At 43.7% G+C, this 21,174-nt stretch overlaps 1 protein-coding gene across 1 annotated transcript in view; it reads right to left on the reverse strand.

Annotated features, from left to right (window-relative positions):
• The window catches only part of LOC109927508 (cGMP-dependent protein kinase 1-like), a 69,944-nt gene extending 49,149 nt beyond the window's left edge, over window positions 1-20,795 (reverse strand). The window contains exons 1-3 of the mRNA XM_048618486.1: window positions 20,479-20,795; window positions 10,512-10,678; window positions 2,958-2,973 (exon numbers count right to left, since the gene is read on the reverse strand). Coding sequence (XP_048474443.1) covers window positions 2,958-2,973; window positions 10,512-10,678; window positions 20,479-20,795 — 500 coding nt within the window. The remainder of the gene's footprint in view (window positions 1-2,957; window positions 2,974-10,511; window positions 10,679-20,478) is intronic.
• Between the last annotated feature and the right edge of the window lie 379 nt (window positions 20,796-21,174).

A 21,174-nucleotide genomic window follows, 5' to 3' on the forward strand; every position in this document is an offset into this window, starting at 1 on the left:
TCCTCTCCTCTATCCATCTTCTATCCGCCTCCCACTCTCTCCCTATTTATTTCAGAACCCCCTTCCCCTCCCCCTTTTCTGATGAAGGGTCTAGGCCCGAAACGTCAGCCTTTCTGCTCCTATGATGCTGCTTGGCCTGCTGTGTTCATCCAGCCCTGCACCTTGTTGTCTCGGATTCTCCAGCATCTGCAGTTCCTCCTATTTCTGGCCCGTTTCCATGCTGTATGAGTCCACACGTACAGAGACTCACACCATCTCCAATCCTTCCACAAAATCAACTTGCTCAGATCAAAAGCCAAGTGTGTTAGAGTTTCCTATTTTCTTTCCTTGGTCCACTAAGCCAAACTCTCAGGTTCCTCCATGCCCTAGACCTGAACATAATTCTTTCTTGAGTTTCTCAACTCATTTTCTCTCCCAGCTCAACTAGTCTGAGACAGTCACCTCATTCTTGCTCCTCTCTTAACTACTGACAATCCCACTCTCCTACCCAACTAAGGAACCGCAAGATACAACAAAGGATCAAGAACAAGAGGGATAGATTTGTGACTTGGCAAAAGAAGCAAATGCGAAGGGATAGAAAACTTCTTCACACACCAAGTGGTTGGGTCTGGAATACACTTCGATGAAGTGTGGTGGAGGCAGGTTCAATTGAGGCACTCAAGAGGATTATTTATTTAGAAATAATATGCAAGGGTATTGGGGAAAAGGTAGGGCAAGGCAATAAGTCATGATGCTCATTTGACACAGCTAGTACAGACACAATGGGCCAAATAGCCTCTTGAAACACGTTACCACTTCTGCGATTAACAAAAGCAAACTACTGAGATATTGGAAATCTGAAATGCAAGCGCAATATGCTGCAGATACTCAGCAGGTTTGCTCACGTCTGTGGTGAGAGAAACAGAGTTAACATTTCGAGCTTAATGTGACTCTACTTCTGAACCTCCCCCACCTCAGTCCGTTGTCAGGCTGTCCAGGTCCCCAGCATAGGTGAGGCGGTGTGAGCAAGTGTGGGTGTTTGTATATGAACAAGCAGTTTAGTAGTGAGCGGTTTCAGGTCCTCAGAGTGGACAAAAGGGGAGGGTTCAGATCAGGGGAAGGAAAGGGGGTGAAGAGGCAGAGCGTTGATCTGGGGGAGGTGAAGAGAGTTGGCATTTTGGGAATGTGTGATCTAAGCTGGGAAGTCAGTTTAATAGTTATTCAGCAGTTACACTGTGTTTGTAACAGTCTAACATTTCCTGAATAACTATTTACAAATTGCAGTGGGACTCTTCAATTTCACCAATTTAAGTGGATTTGATCTTTGGTGGGTTCCAGGTGTAGGGGAATTGCCCGGCAGAATATTTAATTTCCCTGGCCATTCCGTAATGTCCTTTAGGGAAGGAAACTGCCATCCTTATCTGGTCTGGCCTACATGTGACGCCAGAACCACAGCAATGTGGTTGACTCTTAACTGCCCTCTGGGGCATTAGAGATGGGCAATAAATGCTGCCTACCCAGCGACGCCCTCATCCTGAGAATGAAAAAAGAGAAAAAAAGGAGCCTGCTACATTAGGGATTCTGCAGGATCTCCATGTCAACTTCCAACACTGCAGAAGTGACTATCTGGCTGTTGGAAAATCCAGGTCATAAACTCATTCAAATCTCTGCTGCTCACATCCCAGCTTACAGAGAAACCCATTCACCTTTCACCCCTGTGCTCACTGACCTGTATGAACCCCACAACACTCAGAGATATCTGAACTCTTCTCATTCCAGCCTCTTGGAGCATCCCCTATAATAATTGCTCACGGAGGTGGCCAGGCTTTCTGTCACCAATGCCCCAAGCTCTGAAACTTTCCTCCCAATGCTGCTCCACCTCACTTCCCTCCTTTAAGATGAGAATAACTTACTGGTCATTCTTCACAGGATGAGGGCATTTTTGGCTCGACCAGCATTTAACACCTATCCCTAATTGCCCAGAGGGCAGTTTAGGAGTCAACCACATTGCTGTGGGTCTGAAGTCACGATGAAGGCCAGACCAGATAAAGATGGCAGTTTCCTTCCCTAAAGGACATTAGTGAACGAGATGGGATTTTCCGACAATCAACAATGGATTCGTGGTCATCATCAGACAACAAAGTAGTCAAGATTATTATTGAATTTAAACTCCACTATCTGCCATGGTGGGATTTGAACCCGTGTCCCCAGGACATTACCTGGATCTCTGGTCTAATGATAACACCATCACACTGTTACCTCCCCTGATATCTGACTTGACATCTTTTTTAGGCTCAGCGTCATACTTTGCAAAGCTACTGCAAAGTTGCTTGGGTTCTTAAAGATGCTGGATAAATAATTGTTGTTGTGGTGAGCAATCAAACACATTCACAATAACATCAATAGAAAGATATGTCTCATCCTTCTGTGGCACCATGCAGCATTAAGGAGAGTGAAACAAAGCTGGCAGTCCATCAGATGTGCCTGCACAAAGACTGGAGGAGAGACAGGTTGTCACCAGCAGCTGCAACCTGAAATAAGTCTGACGCCTGTTGGCACCTGTCCTCATCACAATCCTAGACGGAGAGAGAGAGAGCTCCTAAATGCAGTCAGCACAACCTGTACAGACAGCCTTTTTCCTGCAGGAGACAGCTGATTCAGAACAACACTGCCATCTCCAAGGTGCCCGAACCAACTGGCACAGTTCTGCATGCAATGAGAGGTCAGGGATTTTCCTGCCTTCCTCTAATCATATCAGTGTCGGGTGGGGTGGGGTTGATTACTGCACTGCAGTAACATTGAATACTCCTGATTCTGGGGTGCTACAGTCCTCAACATGGCGACCTTTCCAGCCTTCTCCAGTAGCCACCATTCCGGGAGTCACAGTCACAGGGAATATTTTAAAATCTGGAATCTGTCAAGTCACAGCTCATCAAAATGACACAAATGAGTCCAGGAAAGGCTAATGCAATGCTCACCTATATGTCAAAAAGTCTAGAACACAAGGGAGTAGAAATCATACTTCAGCTGTACAGAACCCTGGCTGGAGGAATGTGTACAGATCCAGGCACCACTACTTAGGAAGGATATACTGGACTGGGAGGGAGTTCAGCATAGATTTAACTGCGGAGCTGAGGAAACAACAAGCACGCTAGGGCTATTCTTCTTGACATTGAGCAGGTGAAAGAGTGATGTGGCTGATTTTACTGAAGATATTAACTTGAAAAGATAGAGAGAAACTACTTCTGTTGGTTGCGGAGTGCAGAATGCCTTTCAGAGTTCAAATTAGGAAACACACTCACACATAAAGGGTGGTACACATTTGCAACTTCCTTCTGCAGACAGCAATTGATGCTCGATCAAATCTTAGTTTGAAATGATTGTATGTGAGGGACTAGGCAAGGTGGATAGGTTGCAGGTCAGCCATATCCAATTGAATGCTCGAAGAGGCTCAGGGGTCAAACAGCTTTTCCTATAAAAAGAAATCAAGGATTGGAATGGTACAAACCCTCGTGATGAGAAAGTAGGAAGGTCTGCAAACAACAGAGGTGGAAAAATCAGAGAAAGGCAGACAATACAGATCAGAATTAAGGAAAATGTTCAAGAAACACTTGCTCTGAAGTTCAAGGGGAGAAGAGCTGAAACTCCAGAAGATAAATCTGACTGTATATTGTCATATAGTCATAGAATTGTACAGCATGGAAACAGACCCTTCGGCCCAACCTGACCATATAACATAAGCTGATCAAGTCCCATTTGACCCATATCCCTCCAAACCCTTCCTATTCATATACCCGTCCAAATGCCTTTTAAATGTTGCAATTGTACCAGACTCCACCACTTCCTCTGGCAGCTCATTCCACATTCTCCAGCTCCCTGAGAACTCAAACATCCACCGATCTCTGTCTTGAATATACTCAATGACTGAGTGTCCAACACTCTCTGGCATAGAAAATTCACAAGATTCACAGGCCACTGAATTAAGAAATTTCTCATCATCTCAATCCTAAATGCTGATGCACATATTCCCAGGCTCTGACCACATGTTCCAGACTCCCCCATCAGTGAAACCTTCTTGCAGTTTCCATCCAATTTTTCAACATTTTCTTTGAACAATCTGTCCATTGAAGTTCATGCTATGTGTAGGTGTTGATATTGAAGAACAGAGCTACAGGGCGTCTGTTTGCAAAACTACAAGGTTCAGTGAAAGAGAGAGAGGGAGCAAGAGAGAGCTCTGGAACAGAAGACTGATTCATCTCATTTTAGTCTGATTGGGCACTGCATATTAAACTGGCGAGGAGACAGGCTTTGCTCACAAATGTACTGGCCCGTGCTGTAATGACAATCTAATTGAATTTAAAATAGATCGAATTCCAGCTCATCAGGGAGTAGTTGATCCTATTTCATACAGATCCATTACCGTTTTTGTGTTTCACTGGCACCTAATCCTATGTCTTGTTTTGATTGCTGATGGGTGCCATATGGAACAAAGTCAGAGAGATAAAGGGAAAAAACACAGAGAAAGATAAATACACAAATGGGGGAGTGACAGAGAGAGAGAGGCAGAGACACAGAGAGACAGACAGAGGGGGAAAGCAGAATGGAGAGACAGAGGGGGAACAGAAAGGGAGACAAAAAGGGGGCGAAGAGAGATAGAGACAAAGAGGGAGGGAGGAGAGAAAAATGGGCCGTGGGAAAGAGAGAAAGACAGAGAGTGGAGCAAGAAACTGACGGGGGTTGCGGGTTAAAGAGAGAGACAGAGAAAGGGGAAGAGAAGGAAAGAAAGTCAGAGAGATGGCAAGAAAGGCAGAGGCAAAGAGTCAGAGATTGCAATACTTGAGAAGAAAACAAATCAACACAAAGTCAGGCAAATTACTAATTTCAACGTCATGCAACAGAGATGTTAAAAGACCAACTGGCCTTCTGTTGGTGATGGCACACGGGGGTACCAACCTCAGCCACCATGATAATATTCAGTGTGAGAATAAAAGAAAAGATATGGTCTCATCGCTAAGTATGATGCCTTCATGTAGTTATGAGTCCTGGTTTGATTTTTGATCACTCCTAGCTGGTGGAGATTGGGTGATGGTAGAGAGGGAAAACAGGACCCTCTGCGGGAAGGACACCAGAAGAGAAGAATTTAAGAAGCTCCACTGTGAAATGCAAGTTCTGAAAATGACAAAAGCTACCACAATTCAGTAAGCTGTGCATCACTCACAAAGGTATGGGCAGCCCAGGTCATTATTGCAACTTCCAGCACAGGACCACAGCATGCAGTGTTGCATTATACCCTGCTGTTGACAGATCAGAGATCACATAAACACACACACCCCTGCGTGATAATCTGTTATCTAAACCCCGTCATTAGATTACGACTTTGTAAATGCTTCCATTCCTGGAACTGAATGCACGTGGAATTTGAAAGGACGGAAGTGTTCACAATTCACATTATAAACAGTGTTTGTTGAGGTCTGAACCCACCCAGGGGGATTATTGTCTGAATGTCTTCTATTCTTATAGTTTTAAGGACTGAAAAAAATTTGCAATTACGTAGCACCTCTCAGGCTCTTAAGATGTCCCGAAGCACATTTGAGTCAATGAAGTACTTTTGAAGTGTAGTTACTGTGGTAATGTAGTAAATGAAGCAACCAATTTGTACGAAGAAAACTCCTACTAACAGCAGTGATATAATAACTTGATAATATTTGTTAAACCATCTGCCTTTATCAAGATTGTGAGCACGCTTGTTTGAGGGTTTTCGAAGCATTATAGTCCATGCGGTATAAACTAGAAAACATTCCTTTTAACTGATAAAGTTAAGTGGGTTCCAATAATATAGTTCTATTCCTGAAAGAAAAAAGCTTTGTGGTGGGCTTGCTTTTATCCTGGATAGTGGTCAGTCAAACAAATTGGGTTCTGGTGCTCCTGCTGGGATTTTATGCATTTATACATTGTGTGACCAACTGTGATGCAGAGGGACACAATTATCAGTGCACAGTTCCCAGTTGAGTCATGGCATACCCAAGAGGGCAGTATAATGCTTTGCTTAAAGCCTGATCAAAAGGTCAACATCCTAAACCATGCAGTGCACCCTCAGCTTTGATGACTGTGCCCAGGTCCTGGAGTGAGGTCGAACCCACCACCTTCGGACTCATGGTGAAGCATGCTACCAAATGAGTCCTCAATAAAACTCTCTTTTGAGTCTCCTCAAGACTCTTCAATGCTCTAGTTTAGGCTGAGAGCCCTGGAAAGGAAACTCGCTGCATCTGACATCCATTTCAATTTGAACTGGACATTGTACAATTCTTTCCCCTTGAGCTGCAATTAATTGTCGGTGACAAAGACAAATACCAAACAAAAGCTGGAGTAAATTCGTGAAAGTGCTGAGTGAGATGATACTGTTGACTTGGACTCTACATTCATTTATCTTTCTTTTCTGAGGGAAGATCACACAACACTGCTGAAGATACATTGCAAACTAACATTTGCACATACTTCCTTCACTCAAGACAATTCTTTCTGTATCCTTCCCCTCCACTCCACGCCCACTCTTTCCCCTTAAACTCCCTCCTCTCCCTGCTCCATTCTTCCTATCCCTTACCCCCCAGCAGACATCATGTTCACATAATGAATTGAATGGGCCTCCTGAAGGGTTGCCTCTTTTCCTACAATGCATCTAGTTATCCAAGTAGATCCTCAAGGTGGTCCAAATGAATAAACTTCTTTCCTTCTAACAAAAATATTCATGATTCCATCCAGGCTACAGTAGATATCTAACAGAAGCGCAGGCTAAACAGACATCTTTCTCAAATGGAAAGGTAACAGGCAACACCAGTGTGTTTAGTCCCGAGTTCAATCAAACCGGTTTTCTTTTAGTTTCAGGCCATGTAGGAAAGGAGGAGGCCGTTCAGCCCCTCCAGCCTTTGCTGTCATGCTGTTGCGTCATGGCTGATGAGCATTTTAATTCCATTCAACTGCCTTGGCTCCATGTGCTCCATATGCTTGCGTATGTTGAAACAAATCCTGATCTTGACAGGTTCAATTACTCATAAGTATCAACATCTTGACAACGTGAAGGGGGCAAACAGGGAAGAAATGTGGTACATCTATATTGGCATCACACTTTTAATGAAGTACTTCCTGATTTACAACTAATACTTCCACCGACTTGGCTCATTGATTAAACTGCTCAGAACTCTGGAGATAACTATTTGGATTAGATAAAACATAACGAGCCCACTGATTCATTCTAGCTGAGAGAAAAACATTATAATTACCCACATTATGCAATGCAGGTCCCTTGCAAGGCCATAAAACAAAGTGTACGTTTGGACAAACTAAACAATCACATTGCCACCGCCTCCCTGTACAGTCCATGATTACTGGAGTGCCTTGTCTTGTAGCTGAAATGTATATATTGTGTCAAAACCATCTACTCACTTGCTCACAGTGCTGTCCAACAAATGTGCAAGGACCAACTGTTATCCGTCCCAAAATGCGTTACTCTGGCCTGCTCCTGCTTATTCCATGCCTCTCTTTGATAGCTTCTGTTCCCTAGCCTACAACTTGGTTACAGCACTTGCAATTCATCATGTAGGACAGGGTATTTGAAAGGAGAGATGACGACAGTAGCACAATTAGACTCTCCGGTAGCTTGAGCTTGCACAGAAACTGCATAAATAATGCATCTCTCCTGTGTGCAAGGAGAAGACCTATTCATTTTTACTCTGTTTCTATTCTAAAAGAATACTCCCAGGGAGCAAGGTGACTTTGTGAAATTCCAGATAGAGCAAAGGGTTTAGCATACTTGCACCATATACATGCAAAGCAAATACAGTGACATCAACTACATTTAACATCAACTAAATGTCTAGAAATGGTTCATTTTCCTGCAAGGAAAAGGTTAGAGATATCAGCTCTCTGTCTGCCTACTAGAAGTCTACTTTCCTCAACATTACTATGGCATCTTGACTCAGGAACAGGTCAGCATTTCCTTTGGTGGTTGGTTTCACTCTAAACTGAGGAGTACACACAAAAGTAGGACAGGAAAAAAGCACTCCACTGAAAACAACACCCGGAACCTGCAGCTCTCTGTTTTCATCCCATTAAATAATAAGTCACTCGACAAGCATGGTGAAACGAATGTTCATTTCAACTCTTGTTAGCCCTTACTGTGAACATCCATGCTCACTGGGGTGCAGTTCCACAGACAGCAGCCCACTTCTGTCCCCTTGCTAAGTGTTAGCCTCAACCAATAATCAAGATGCTTGACCTTCTTATGTCCACACATCATATCAGAAATTCCTGTGGATCTTCGAAAGGGTGGACAACTCTCTCTGCCAGATTACCACCCAGATGTCAATGTCCCTTGATGTCTGTGCGTGCCAGCATATGACAGCAGCTATACGGGAATGTTGCCTACCATCCAAACTTGAGCATATGTCGCTGTTACATCATCACTGTTGGGTCAAAATCTAGAACTCTCCCAGAATCCCAGAATTCTCTTCCTAATAGCACCAACAATACTGTGGGTGCACTGATAGCTCATGGATTGATGTAGTACTAGAAGACAGCTCTCTTTTCTGTGACAAGTGAGTGATCATTTTTCTTGCAAAGTTCATACCCGAGTTAGCATCAACTATGGCTCAGTGGGTAGCATTCTCTGAGTCACAACATTCTGGGTTTGAGGCCCATTCCAGGACAAAAATCGAGGCTGACATTTCGATGCAGTGCTAAAGTGTGCTATGCCGTTGGAAGTGCGGTCTTTTGTATCAGGCATTAAACCAAGCCCCAGCTGTCTCTTGGTATAATGCAGACAATCTAATAGCCCTATTTGAAGAACAGTAGGGGCACTCTCCCCATGGTCCCTCAATTCAACCACCAAAAACAGATTATCTGGCCATTACCACATTGATGGGAAGCTTGCTGTGCATAAATTGACTGTCATGTTTCTTACATTGCAACAGTGACAATGCTTCAAAACTACATCATTGGCTGTAAAGCTGGTGAAAGGTGGGATGTAAATGCCAGCCAGTCTCTCTTTTTCTTTTCATGCCCAGGACTGAATGTAAAAGAAAAACACATTCTCTCTGGTGCAGACATGATGGGCTGAATGGTCTCCTTCTGCAACGTGATATGCTTGCGATTCTGTGATTCAAGACTTTCATATTGTCGGACGACCCTGAGGAACTCAACCCCCGTGTGTAATGTCTTTCCTAAGTCCCCATTAATTTTATATATTATGGGCTCAGATAGTGAAATGACTCGATTCAAAGATATAACAGCAGATAATCAATTGAAATTGGATTATTTTGTAATTTTCATCAAGCATTCTGTTACAGAATAAAAACCCCTACAGGAAAAGTGTTCTGACTGTGGCTGACAGGAGAAGTTAAAAAATGCTTTAGATTAAAGGAAGAAGGTGGTTTTGTTACCAAAAGGGTAATAAGTCTCAGGACTGGGAGGATTTACAAATGGTGGCCAAGACATTCATAGAGCAAGGGAAAATAGAACGAGGGTCGACTAGCTAGACATTATACAAAACTGACTGTAAAGGAAGAGATTACCGATGGAAAAAGTCAGGTCTTCTGGGACACAGGCAGGAAGAATTATAATAGGGACAAAGAAACAGGAGACATTAAACAAATAATTGGTATCTGCCTTCAGGAGACACAGAAGAGAATCCTGGACATTGTGGGGAACCAAGGATCTAAAGAAAATGAGGAACTTAAGGATATTATCAGTAAAGACATTAATGGGACCAGAAGACAACAAATCTGGATATGACGGCTTGAGTTGTAGTGTTTTAAAAACAAGGCTATGCACATGGATTCTGGAGCATTCACTGTGATTGGGAGGGAGCAAGTGTAACCTTTTTATTCAAGAAAGGAGAGAGAAAGCAAAGGCCAGCTAGCCAACAGCAGTGAAAGCACAGATGCTAGAATGTACGAAGGAACATGATAACAGATCACTGAGAAAATCTAAATATGACTAGGTACAGCAAAGACAGTCCTACGAGATGGAAATTACAGTTGACGAATCTATTAGAGTTTGAGGTTATAACTAGGGTAATATAGTTTCACTGATTTTGAAGGGACATTCAAGAAGGTGGCACACCAGATGTTATCGACAAAATTAGAGCTCAAGGGATTGGGGTTAACGTATTGGCACAGATTGAGGATTGGGTAATGGACATAAGCAGAGAGGTGTTTTTCGGACTGGAGTCCTATGACCAGCGGTGTGCCACAAGGATCGGTGCTGGGTCCACACCTTTTCGTCATTTATATAAATGATTTGGATGTGAACGTAGGCGGTATGGGCAGGCTTTATCCAGCTAGGTACCGTGAGAATCACTTGTATTGGCCACATAGATGCAAAGGACTGAGTGCAATGAATCTAAGTTTGCTGGGTTGAGGAAGCGAATCAGCTGTGCCTGCTGTACTTCTTGTGTTCTCAGTGGCAGACTTTTCAGCACCCAGCAATTGGAATGAACTCAGTCAACTGGCCACAACTTTCAAAACTTGCATTCCTACCTTCCATAACGTACACCAGCGAGCCCACATCTCCCTCCTCAATAACGTAGCTGTCCTGGCTGTACTCCACCGGGTACATGCAATCCACAATCTCCTGAATCTGAGACATCTCTAAGTTCTTCATGAAGTCATTCTCCAAGATGGCATCCTTGATCAGCTCCTTTGACCTGTTACACAGAACCACAGAACAACATTAGGAATGGTCAATGTGGAATTAACAGTACATGCATTTTTAGCTGCTTTACATCCGGTCACCTGACGGGCTCGGGACACAAGTCTCTGCCAAATTATATCTGTGATTGCAAATGGTCTGTTTGGAGAGCTCTTGAATGAGGCCTGAAAACTTGCCACATGACACACCTTCTCTCGATTGGTCCTCCTACACTTGCACTATATCCCATAACAGTATGGAAATCTTAGAGTTAAGATCAAGAATTACTCTAGTCCTACTCACCACTTCCCACTCAAGACCATTTATTCTCTCCCAGGACTTCCAAGACTCAAACATGATATCGTGGTTTCCTCATCCTAAGAACTAAATCCTCTCAAACTCAAAGCTTCATACTGTTGTGTTATATCTCATTGTCAGTATCTTTGTCTAGAAAAAACATGCGCGTGATATCACCACTGTATCATAGCAGATGACCACAGGGTACAAGCAACATATTCGCCATCTTGATTGTGATCACTTGAAGCATGCGGCTCACTGTAACTGAGATGGGGAAGGTCTAGGGAAGAGTCGAGTACAGGTTAAAATAGCTGAGAGGAAAGGGAAAATTCAACTCAATCTAACTTCAGGTACCAACAGCAGAAATGGGAAAAGGCTGGTTCAACCCAGATATGTAACAGTTGACCAGACTACGTTTGATGTGTAATCAAAATTGATTAGCATTTCAGGAAATCATGACATTGAAAATCTCTGTAACCTCCTCCAGCCCTCAGAAAACTCAAGTACCTTCAATTCTCGCCTCTTGTCAATTCTCGTTTATCTCACCTGTGACAGCTGTGCTGCTGTTGACTTGACCCCAAGCTCTGGCATTACCGTGAAATACTTTCTAGCATCTCCAACATTCTCCTATTTTAAGAGATTGTTTAAAGTCCACCTCTTCTTGAGCGATTAGTCATCTGTACTTTTGTCTGGGACTGACTACTGTCTGACTACATTTCTGTGAAAAAGCATGGATGTTTTTCCTGTAACACGTGTCTTATAAATGCTAATTGTTGCTCCAAGTTTGTAGTTAAAAGACTGGGAAAGTGTTAAATTGGACTTTTCCAAAATAAAAATCAGTGAAGGGTGAGAAAACAATAGAATGGTCACAGTAGAGGAGATGACCATTCAGCCCATTACTTCTATACCAATTATTCAGCTAGTCCCACTTCCCCAATTCTCCCCATACCCCTACAAACTTTGCTCTTCTAATAATTACCTATTTCTCTTGTGAAAGACACAATCAAATCTGACTTCACCACAATCTCTGGTTGCCCATTCTACATCATAACCACTCTGCATGAAGAAGGTTCTCTTCCTGTCACCACTGGTTCAGTTACCATATTGAACTGGACATGGGCATCATTAACTGGGCCAACATTTATCACTGTTCCTTGACTGCCTCTTCAGAAGGTTTGTGCACCAACAGCAGTTAGGAAGAGAAGTCCAGGCTTTTGACCCTGCGGTACTGAAGGAACACTGATATAATTCCAAGTAAGGATGGTGTATGGCTTGAACACATACTTGCATGGGGTGGTGTTTCCATGTACCTGCTGCCCTTGTCCTTCTAGATGGCAGGGTTTGTGGAGTTGCAATGTGCTGCCTTCAAGGCTTTGGTGAGTTGTTGCAGTGCATATTGTAGATGGTACCCACTGCTACTCCTGTGTGGCGGTCGTGTAGCAAGTGAATCAAGCAGATGCCAATCAAGCAGGTTGCAGGTCATTTTGTCCTGGATGGCATCACCTTCTTGAAGGCTTTGGAGCTGCATTCATCCAGACAAGTGGGGATCTCTCTCTCATTCCTGACTCGTGCCTTGTCGATGGTGGACAGCCTTGGGGGAGGCAGGAACTGAGTTCCTCGTTGCAGGATTCCTAGCCTCTCATCTGCTCCTGCACCCCCAGTACATTGCTAGTCCAGTTCAGTTTCTTCCCAAACTGACAACTCCCAGAACACTCCAGAAGTGGCTGAACAGAGCTGGCCTACCTCGACAGAAGCAAAGTATTTTAGGCACTGGTATTTTGGAAATCTGAAATGAAAGATAAAGCACTAGAAATTCTTACAGGATCAGCAGCAAGAGAAATAATTAATATTTCAGGTCAATGAGATTTCATCCAAGCTGGATAAAGTGATGGATGTAGCAGATTTTAAACTGGAACAGAAGTAGGGTAAGCGGGAGGAGGAAAGAACAAAAGATGTGATAGGGTGGAAGCCGGAAGAGATTAACTGCCAAAAGATTGGGGGTAAAAATGGAACCAGGCAGCCAACGAAGACAAGAATGAGACAATTAAAGATACCCTTAGATATCTGTCAGTTCTGAAGAAAGGTCATTGAGCTGTAACACTGACTCTGTTTCTCTTGTCAGAATCGACCAAACCATTCTCTCGTCCCACCAAAGATTAGCCCTTCCTGTTCTCTCGCACCAGCTTAAATTGTTGTTCCTTGGATTTATAGAAATTTCAATTGAAATCTTCCCTTCCCTTTCCCATTGACTCCCAATTCACTGACACGTTAAATAATTCAAACAGGCTTTATTCTTTCCCAAGCAATCCTTTAGGACAGAATTCCAAGTGGATCAAACTGCTCCCGATTCAATTGCAGCAAAGTGAACTCCGAAGTGAACTCCCTTTTTCTGATGAAGGGTCTAGGCCCAAAACGTCAGCCTTTCTGCTCCTCTGATGCTGCTTGGCCTGCTGTGTTCATCCAGCCCTGCACCTTGTTGTCTTGAACTTCGAAGCAGCCCATTTCCGTCCAATCCCATTTCCACCACAAGCAAAACATTCAGATAGTACCTGATGTCAGACGATACCTTTCCACCCAGATCCGGCAAGGTGCGGAAAAAACAGGCTAGGTAGAGCCAATACTGAGCGAAAATGGACAACACTTCATCACTCCGCAATACAAGTTCCATGTATTGCTTTTTACTCTCTTATATGCTCACTGAGAAGTCTTCCACTGCAGGCTACACCTAATGAAACTAAAATCCGTTTTTTATAAACAGGTTTGTGTTCACTATTACAACAACTTTGGACATTTTACTACCTTACATGTAGCTTATTACATACAGATGTCACTACTATTAGCATCCTAAATATAGGGGACAGACCACTAAAAATTCATTTCTGGAAGCACTGGTGACTTTCGACAATTTATCCTTGAAATAAAATCAGCAAAAGCAATTAAAATGTGTAGATACAATGGAACTCGTACAGAATTTTAGCGACACCTATTATGGCAGAAATGCCCTCTTTATCAGGAAATATTACCTAGCCTGAATTAAATGTCAATCCGAGACGTTCAAGTCCATGATTGTGTCTCTTTTCTAAAATGAGTACACCTTCGAGACAGACGTTGTTGGAATGGGCTCCCTCGGTCATGCAGCCTCCAATTTCAATGCAAGAATGGACATTCTAATCAAGACTGTCTTCAGCCCAATTTCACCTGGATTTCCTGAACAACCCTGGTCTTGATTAGGGAATCTCAGCAGCATTGCCTCAGATCTATTGCTGGGCCGTCAATGTCCTTTGTGAAGCCTGTGGTGGGACCTACAAAATTTCCCTGCATCTGAAAAGCTGCCTCTGTTACACAGCCCTGGTCCCTTTAGAATCCTCATTCTCAATATCTCCTCTTCTAAGTGCTCTCAGGCATTGATCAGCTGCAGAAATTCATTTTCTTCAATCAAATGATCCTATCTTGTTTTTCTTGCACCTAACACAAACACCTTTTGGTCACAAATTGAATGGATCTCCAAATCCGAATAATTCTACAGTCGAATATCTTTCGCCTTGTCTCAGAAGCAGCTAAATTCTCAATTTAATTATCACATTTTCTCAATGCAGTTATACTTTTCAATCAGTTGCAGATGCAGTGTTTCTGTTACATTTTATGCTCCTTGTAAGTGCCCTACTACTTGTTCCGGCAGTAACTGTAATCTTGCAGCAAAACAAAGTTCATTTTGCATAGGATCGGAAACAACTCTGGCAAATGTATTCACAGTATGCATAATTATTCAACAGAAAAAAATCAAAGCTAACAGCTTCTGGGTTTTTCAGGATGGGTACATTGACTGCAGGAGACAGTGCTGCAACTGACGTGTGCAGAATCAAAGCAACTCAAAGACATCTGTCTTTCACTTTTCCTTAAATAAAAATAACCCACTGTGAGGCACTAATGACTTGACACAAAGGTATGGGCAGCACCGTGATGCTCTCCCTTGTGATGATAGAGCGGCTGCATGCAGGTTGACGACACCAGAAATGATCAGGCTGTGGCATTGAGCAGTGGAGTGAAATGAGGCCTGGGAGAATCCTTTCCGGGAAAGAAATCGATGGAATAGTAGTTATCATATGGAACACTATCTGTGAACAAATCAGCAATGCAGGCATGTGCGCATCGATGCTTTTGCTCCAGACATGTCGCAAACCAAAGAGAGACGAACCTTCGATCGGAATTACAGTCGGCTGCTGCAGGGTCCCTCAGCCTCCGTGCATCTTTTGCAATGGCAAGATCACCAGGATTTGGTACCCTCGCTGGACTCCTAGTATGATGAGAATAAGTCTGATGTTCTCTGTTCAAGTTCAAGAATGCGCACTTTTGGGGGTGGATGGGGGGTGTCATGGTGATACAAGCTCCAGCATATCAGGACAGATGGGGGGAGCAAACAGGAAAAACTTATAACTTATTCCCATATTGGTTGCTTGAAGTTCATTTCTTCAACCGTATTTTAGATACTTTTAATTCTACACATTAAAGGCTGCATGAGCATGTGTCCACGTGCAGGGTGTGGTGGTTACCCCTAAGTAAAGAGCAAAATGAGAGCCACAGGACGGCTGCTCCCTTGGTGCCGCGCCCGAACAGTTATTTAACAACCTACTGTATATTAAATTAGCCCAAGATGCTTGGCAGGAGTGTTACATCCAGCTGCCTGGTCAAAGAGGTTGATTTTAAGGAATATGTTAATAGACCAAACAGCAAAAATGGCTTAGGGAGGGATTTCCAGAATTTATGGATTTGGCCAGCTGATGATATGGCCTTCAAGGAATGGTCAAAATGGGATGCTGAAGCTGTTAGAATTGGAGGAACACGGGTCTTGGAAGGCTGGATTTGGTATGAATTAGGACATAGGTAGCAGAATGTTGGATGGTCGAAAGTTGATAAACAGGTAAAACATCGGATGTCAGCCTAGCCAGGAGTGCATCAAATTCCCAAGATTATGGAAGAGGGTTTCAGCTGCAGAGGAGCTGAAGCAGGGACAGAGGTGACATTTTGGAGATGGACATTGGTTGTTTAAGGGATTTTAGTGAAATGTGTTTGCAAACTTATCTCAGGGCCAACTGTAACACCACAACTGAGAAAAGTCTGGTTCAGTCTCAGACGGTTGCCAGGGAAATGGATGGAATCAGTGGCTACACAACGTAGTATGTGATGGAAATTGAATATAATTGAGCTTTGGTCTTTCCATTATTTAGTTGGAAGAAATATGTGGTACTATGAGACTGATAGGAAGTTAGAAAATGTGGAGACAATGAGATAGAAACATAGAGAATAGGAACTGGAGTAGGTCATTTGACCCTTTGAGCCTGTGCCACCATTCAATATGATCGTGGCTAATCATTCAAACTTAGTGCCCTGTTCTGCTTTCTCCCCATACCCTTTGATCCCCTTAGCCCCAAGAAACATCTAACTCTTTCTTGAAACCTTTCCATGTTTTGGCCTTAACTACTTTCTGTGACAAATAATTCCACAGGCTCATCACTCTCTGATTGAAAATAGGTGCTGTTTTAGCAAATATATGAAGATTCACTGTTTGGTTTAGGATGGCGTCTAACATAGGCAGCATGCTGATGAGAAATGGGAGGGGTCCAAAGTTTAGATCCTTTGGGGAATTTTGAGGTAATGTTGTGGTAAGGGAAATTGAAATTTTGCAGCTGATTTTCTGGCTATGACTGTGTAGATAAGCGCATAACCAAGGAAGTACAATCCCACCCACCAGAAAATTGCAGAGAGGTTTTTTTAAAGCAGGATGGTATGGTTAACAGAGTCAAAGGCTGCACAAATATCAAGAAGGATTAGGAGTCTAGCTTTGTTAATTGTTTTGATGCTGTGTATGCACATATTTCTTTTTGAAAGGAAGACACCAACAGAGCATCTCTGCAGCAAATAACACATATGGATGTCCATCAGGTCAGCCACGTTTATGAAGAAAATCTCCATTAGTAGACTGATCTGATAAATCCGGATTGATTATATGCACACGAGATAGTCATTTCACTAATGAAGTTCAGCCTCTATGCAAGTATATTCATGTCTGACACGTTATTTTTGGAACACTTATGCTAGCTTTTTAAATAAAATTGGGGAAATAAAAACAACATATTTTGAAGTGGTTTTCATTTTTGAAAAAAAAATCAGTTAATATCACACGTCTTTTCCACAGAACTTTTTTTTTTAAAAGCTACTCTTCTTGATAATTCTCCAAGGAAGCATTAAAATTCATTTTAAAAGGAAGATGTCCCTTAAAATCAATTGTTGATCTCAATCATTTATCCATGGGTTCATTCGATAGAGTAACTTTACACAAGGGAAATTCTTAATTCTCTGTCCTAAAGTGTTCATGAGATTAAATTAAATGAATAAAAAGTTAAAAGAAATTAACAGATTTTTGTTGGGCAAGGGTTCTTAAGGTTATGGGATCGAGGCATGTAGATGAAGGTAAAATTAGCCACCGAATGATCTCACTGAATGACCAAACTGACTGATGTTTCTCCCTATTCACATTTTCCTGCAGATCTGTGCAGGTTTTATATTTGCCCCAGATTCAGTGGGCTGAAAGGCTTACTTCTGTTCCTATGTCTAATGTTTTCCCAGCACTGCCAGGGCTAGATACACAGTAAAGCTTTCTTTACCAACTACAAAAGCAGAAATTGCTGATAAAGCTCAGCAGGTCTGGCAGCATCTGTGGGAAGAAATCGGTGTTCACATTTCGGATTCAGTGACCCTTCCTCAGAACTGGTGGTAGCTAGGAAAATGTCAGTTCATATGCAGAAGGTAGGTTGGGAGGATGGGCAAGGAGTAAACAAGGAGGTAGGGATAAAGGCCAGAGACAGAAGAACAGTTGAACCACAAAGGAGTGGATAACAATCCGGCTCGGAGGATGAATAGCTGTTAATGGGGGTTGTTAGTGACCAACAATGGGTTGTGTGTAATAGCAGACTATGTGATAATAAGGCCTGATGTATGGGGGTTGGGGTAAGGACATGAGAGAGCTCAAGCCATAAAGTTGTTGAACTCGATAATAATCCAGAAGGTTGCAGCTTTCCCAAGCAGAAAATGAGGTGTGTTCTTCCAGCTTGTGCTGAGCTTTCGGTTTCTATTTAGTAAAGCTCTCTTTACACTGTCTATCAAACGTGGAATTTCTTCTCTCAGGGGAGAGTAAATCTTTGGAATTGTTTACCGCAGACAGCTGTCAAGGCCGGGTCATTAAATTATATTTGAGGCTGAGGTAGATTTCTATTCAGTAAGAAAATCAAGGATTATGGGGCAAAAGGCAGGAAAGTGGAGCTCAGGATTATCACATCAGCCACGATCTAATTGAATGAATAAGCAGGCTTGTTGGGCTGAATGGCTTACGTCTGCACCTCCATCTTATTGTCTCCCCATCAGCCCCTTGCGTGCTGTTGTTTCAGTGTTAGATGGGCGACATCTGAATGGGTGGGTGCAAATCAGGAGGTCACCACATTACCTGCTCACAGCTGCTTAATATTCATAGAATCCCTGCAGTGTGGAAACAGGCCATTCGGCCCAACAAGTCCACAGCGCCCCTCCGAAGAGCATCCCACCCAGACCCATTCTCCTATCCCTACATTTCCCATAATAGGCACACAGAGTGAATATGCTTTGGCATCAAATGCTGGACAAAGGCCATTTGCACCATATGGTTTGTCCTTGCAAATTGAACTCTGACATTTCACTGTCAGCTCGAAGTCCGAGTGGCTGCACATTCCTACAGCAATTTATAAAGACAAGTGATCCTCATTCAACTGGATGATGAAATTTCTCAAGTGTTACTGGGTGCTACATCTACCTGTTTCACCACATGCCCAGTACTGATCTCAAGGCCTTTTAAAAAAAAAATGTGAAAAAGGAATATTGAAGAAGCTTTCAGCAGGAGGCAATGGAAGAATGAAAGAAATGGTCTTGTTTGTACCTATCAGCAACTTGCCACACCTCTTTGGCAGCACCTTCCAAACATACAGCCTCTACCCTTCCAAGGGCAATAGATGAAAGGGAACACCACCCCTGCAAGATCCCTTCCAAGTGGAGCACCATCCTCAACAGACCATCTGTTTTATTAAATAAATAAAAACACATCAGGCCTCTGTTGGCTCTTTCAAAAAGTTGTTCAAGTAGCCCCACTCCCCTACTCTTTCCTCATAGCCCTGCAAGATTCGTTTTTCTTCAAATAAACAATGAATCTGTTTGAATCTACTTCACCTGCCCCTTCAAGCTGTGCATTCTATGTCAAACTCTGTCAAAAAAGGGATTTTCATCTACTTGTCAGATCTAATGCTAATTATCTTAAATGTGGGAAGTTTCCCTCCCTCAAAACCGATTAATTTTGATTATCTATTAAGTCACTTCTCAATCACTTCTGCACAACAGAGAACAATTCTGACCCTGCTTCTCCACTTCACACAACCTAAATCCCAGTTACTGTTCTGGCAAATGCTTATCCTGCAAACTTTCCCCTGTCCAGAAATGCAACCACTTAGTTCTTGACACTGTCAATATAATTTTCTTAAAGTTCTTGCTCGTCATCCTGTCCGCTGCAGTTTGAGCCCCGCCTCAAGTTAAATGACCCAGTCTCCTGGCAGACAGAGGCAAACATTTCTCTGGGGTGGAGTGAACAATGGACTTTGCAAGCTCTACCCAATGACAATAAACTGTCAAAGTAGTGGCTCTGAAAAGTTACCTTTAGAACAGACTAGGAGGAATTGGTTACAGGAGGGGTGTGGAGATGAAAGGAGGCATGCATCGTGCACCTCCAACAACAATGCTCCTGGCCGTTCCCTATGCTTCCTCAGCCACCATCATGCACAACACCACCACCCCCACTCCTCCCCACCTGTTCCCCATGGCTCCTCCGCTAGCTTGGTTCTGTGGATAGGCTGCTGAATTTCTATGCAGTCCCCTCCCCAAACCAAATTCCCACCTCCGAACGAACCAGATAACTATCAGCGACAGCAATGTGCCATCTCCATGTAAATGCAAATTAATCAAAAACACTGCAGGACACACAGCCTATTTGTGAAAGCCTCTCCAATCCAAACTGTGACTCCTCTGAATGCCATTAGACAATCAGGATAAGGTAAACTCAGCTAAGTTATGATGCTGGTGCAGCATTCAAAAACCACAAGCAACAAAGCTGCCAAGTGCCCAGGTGTCATTGTCCTTTCGCAGCCAGGCCCCAGTCCAGTGGAAAATGATAGCATCTCATCAGTAGCTGGAAGTATTAGGGTGGGACCACTTTCACCATGTGGCCACCACAGCATGCAGTATTTCCTCACTCATCCCCACACACACACACCCACACAGTGTCCCACATGTGGAACGTCCATGACCAGACAGGGTGGCAATACTTGTTCTGGTACCTTTCTTTGCTTAAGTTTGAAGGCAGCTTTGGCCGAGGCTCGGTATCTTTTTCTTGGTGTTCCGGAGGAGGAGGGGTGGGGGTGGGGAAATGGAAGGGACATGGTAACTTACCGTGCACTCTTGGAATAACAAGACAGGGTGACGTGGCTGATGTCCTGGATGTCCAAAGCGGTGGGCTCTGCCGAGATAGCCTGCCTCTTGGTCCTCTGCTGCTCCTGGAGTTGGCTGCTGCTGGACTCGCTCTGGCTGGGGGGTTGAGCGGCCGGCCGCAGGACCGAGCGGTATTTGTCCAGTTCGGTTTGTAGCTTCTGGATCAGCTCGTCCTTCTGGTCCAGTTCCAGCTCCAGCTCGTCGATCAGGGCGTCTCTCTGCCTCAGCTCCTCGATCTTCTCCTGGAGGGCGTACTGCAGGTCCCGCAGGGTCCCCATCTCTCCCGGCACGGGGTGGGTAATTGACAAAATCTCGCCCCACTCCAGGACCAAAAGCAACTCAGTCTTCCTACTTCCCGCCAGCCAGGCACAGCTGAGGAACCAGATTATTGAGCATTCTCGCTCCTCTCCTCTCTCTCTGAGCAGCCCTGGCTCTTCCAGGTAACTGTCTGCTTGTAACTACATTCCCGGGGTGTCCTCGCCAAGCTGCCGTGGGGAGCCGACAACTTCCAGTATGTGCAAAGAAAAATCTTCGGGCGAACCGAGCAACACCCACCCCAAAACTAGCTCAAACCCCAGGGCTGAAAACGCCCGTGCCGAGTCCAGCCAACTCTTGGGCACTTCCCATCAGCTACTTCATTCCCCACCCAGCGGAGAG

The sequence above is a fragment of the Rhincodon typus genome, chromosome 40 (genome assembly GCF_021869965.1).
Source record: "Rhincodon typus isolate 14 chromosome 40, sRhiTyp1.1, whole genome shotgun sequence".
Lineage (NCBI taxonomy): Eukaryota > Metazoa > Chordata > Chondrichthyes > Orectolobiformes > Rhincodontidae > Rhincodon > Rhincodon typus.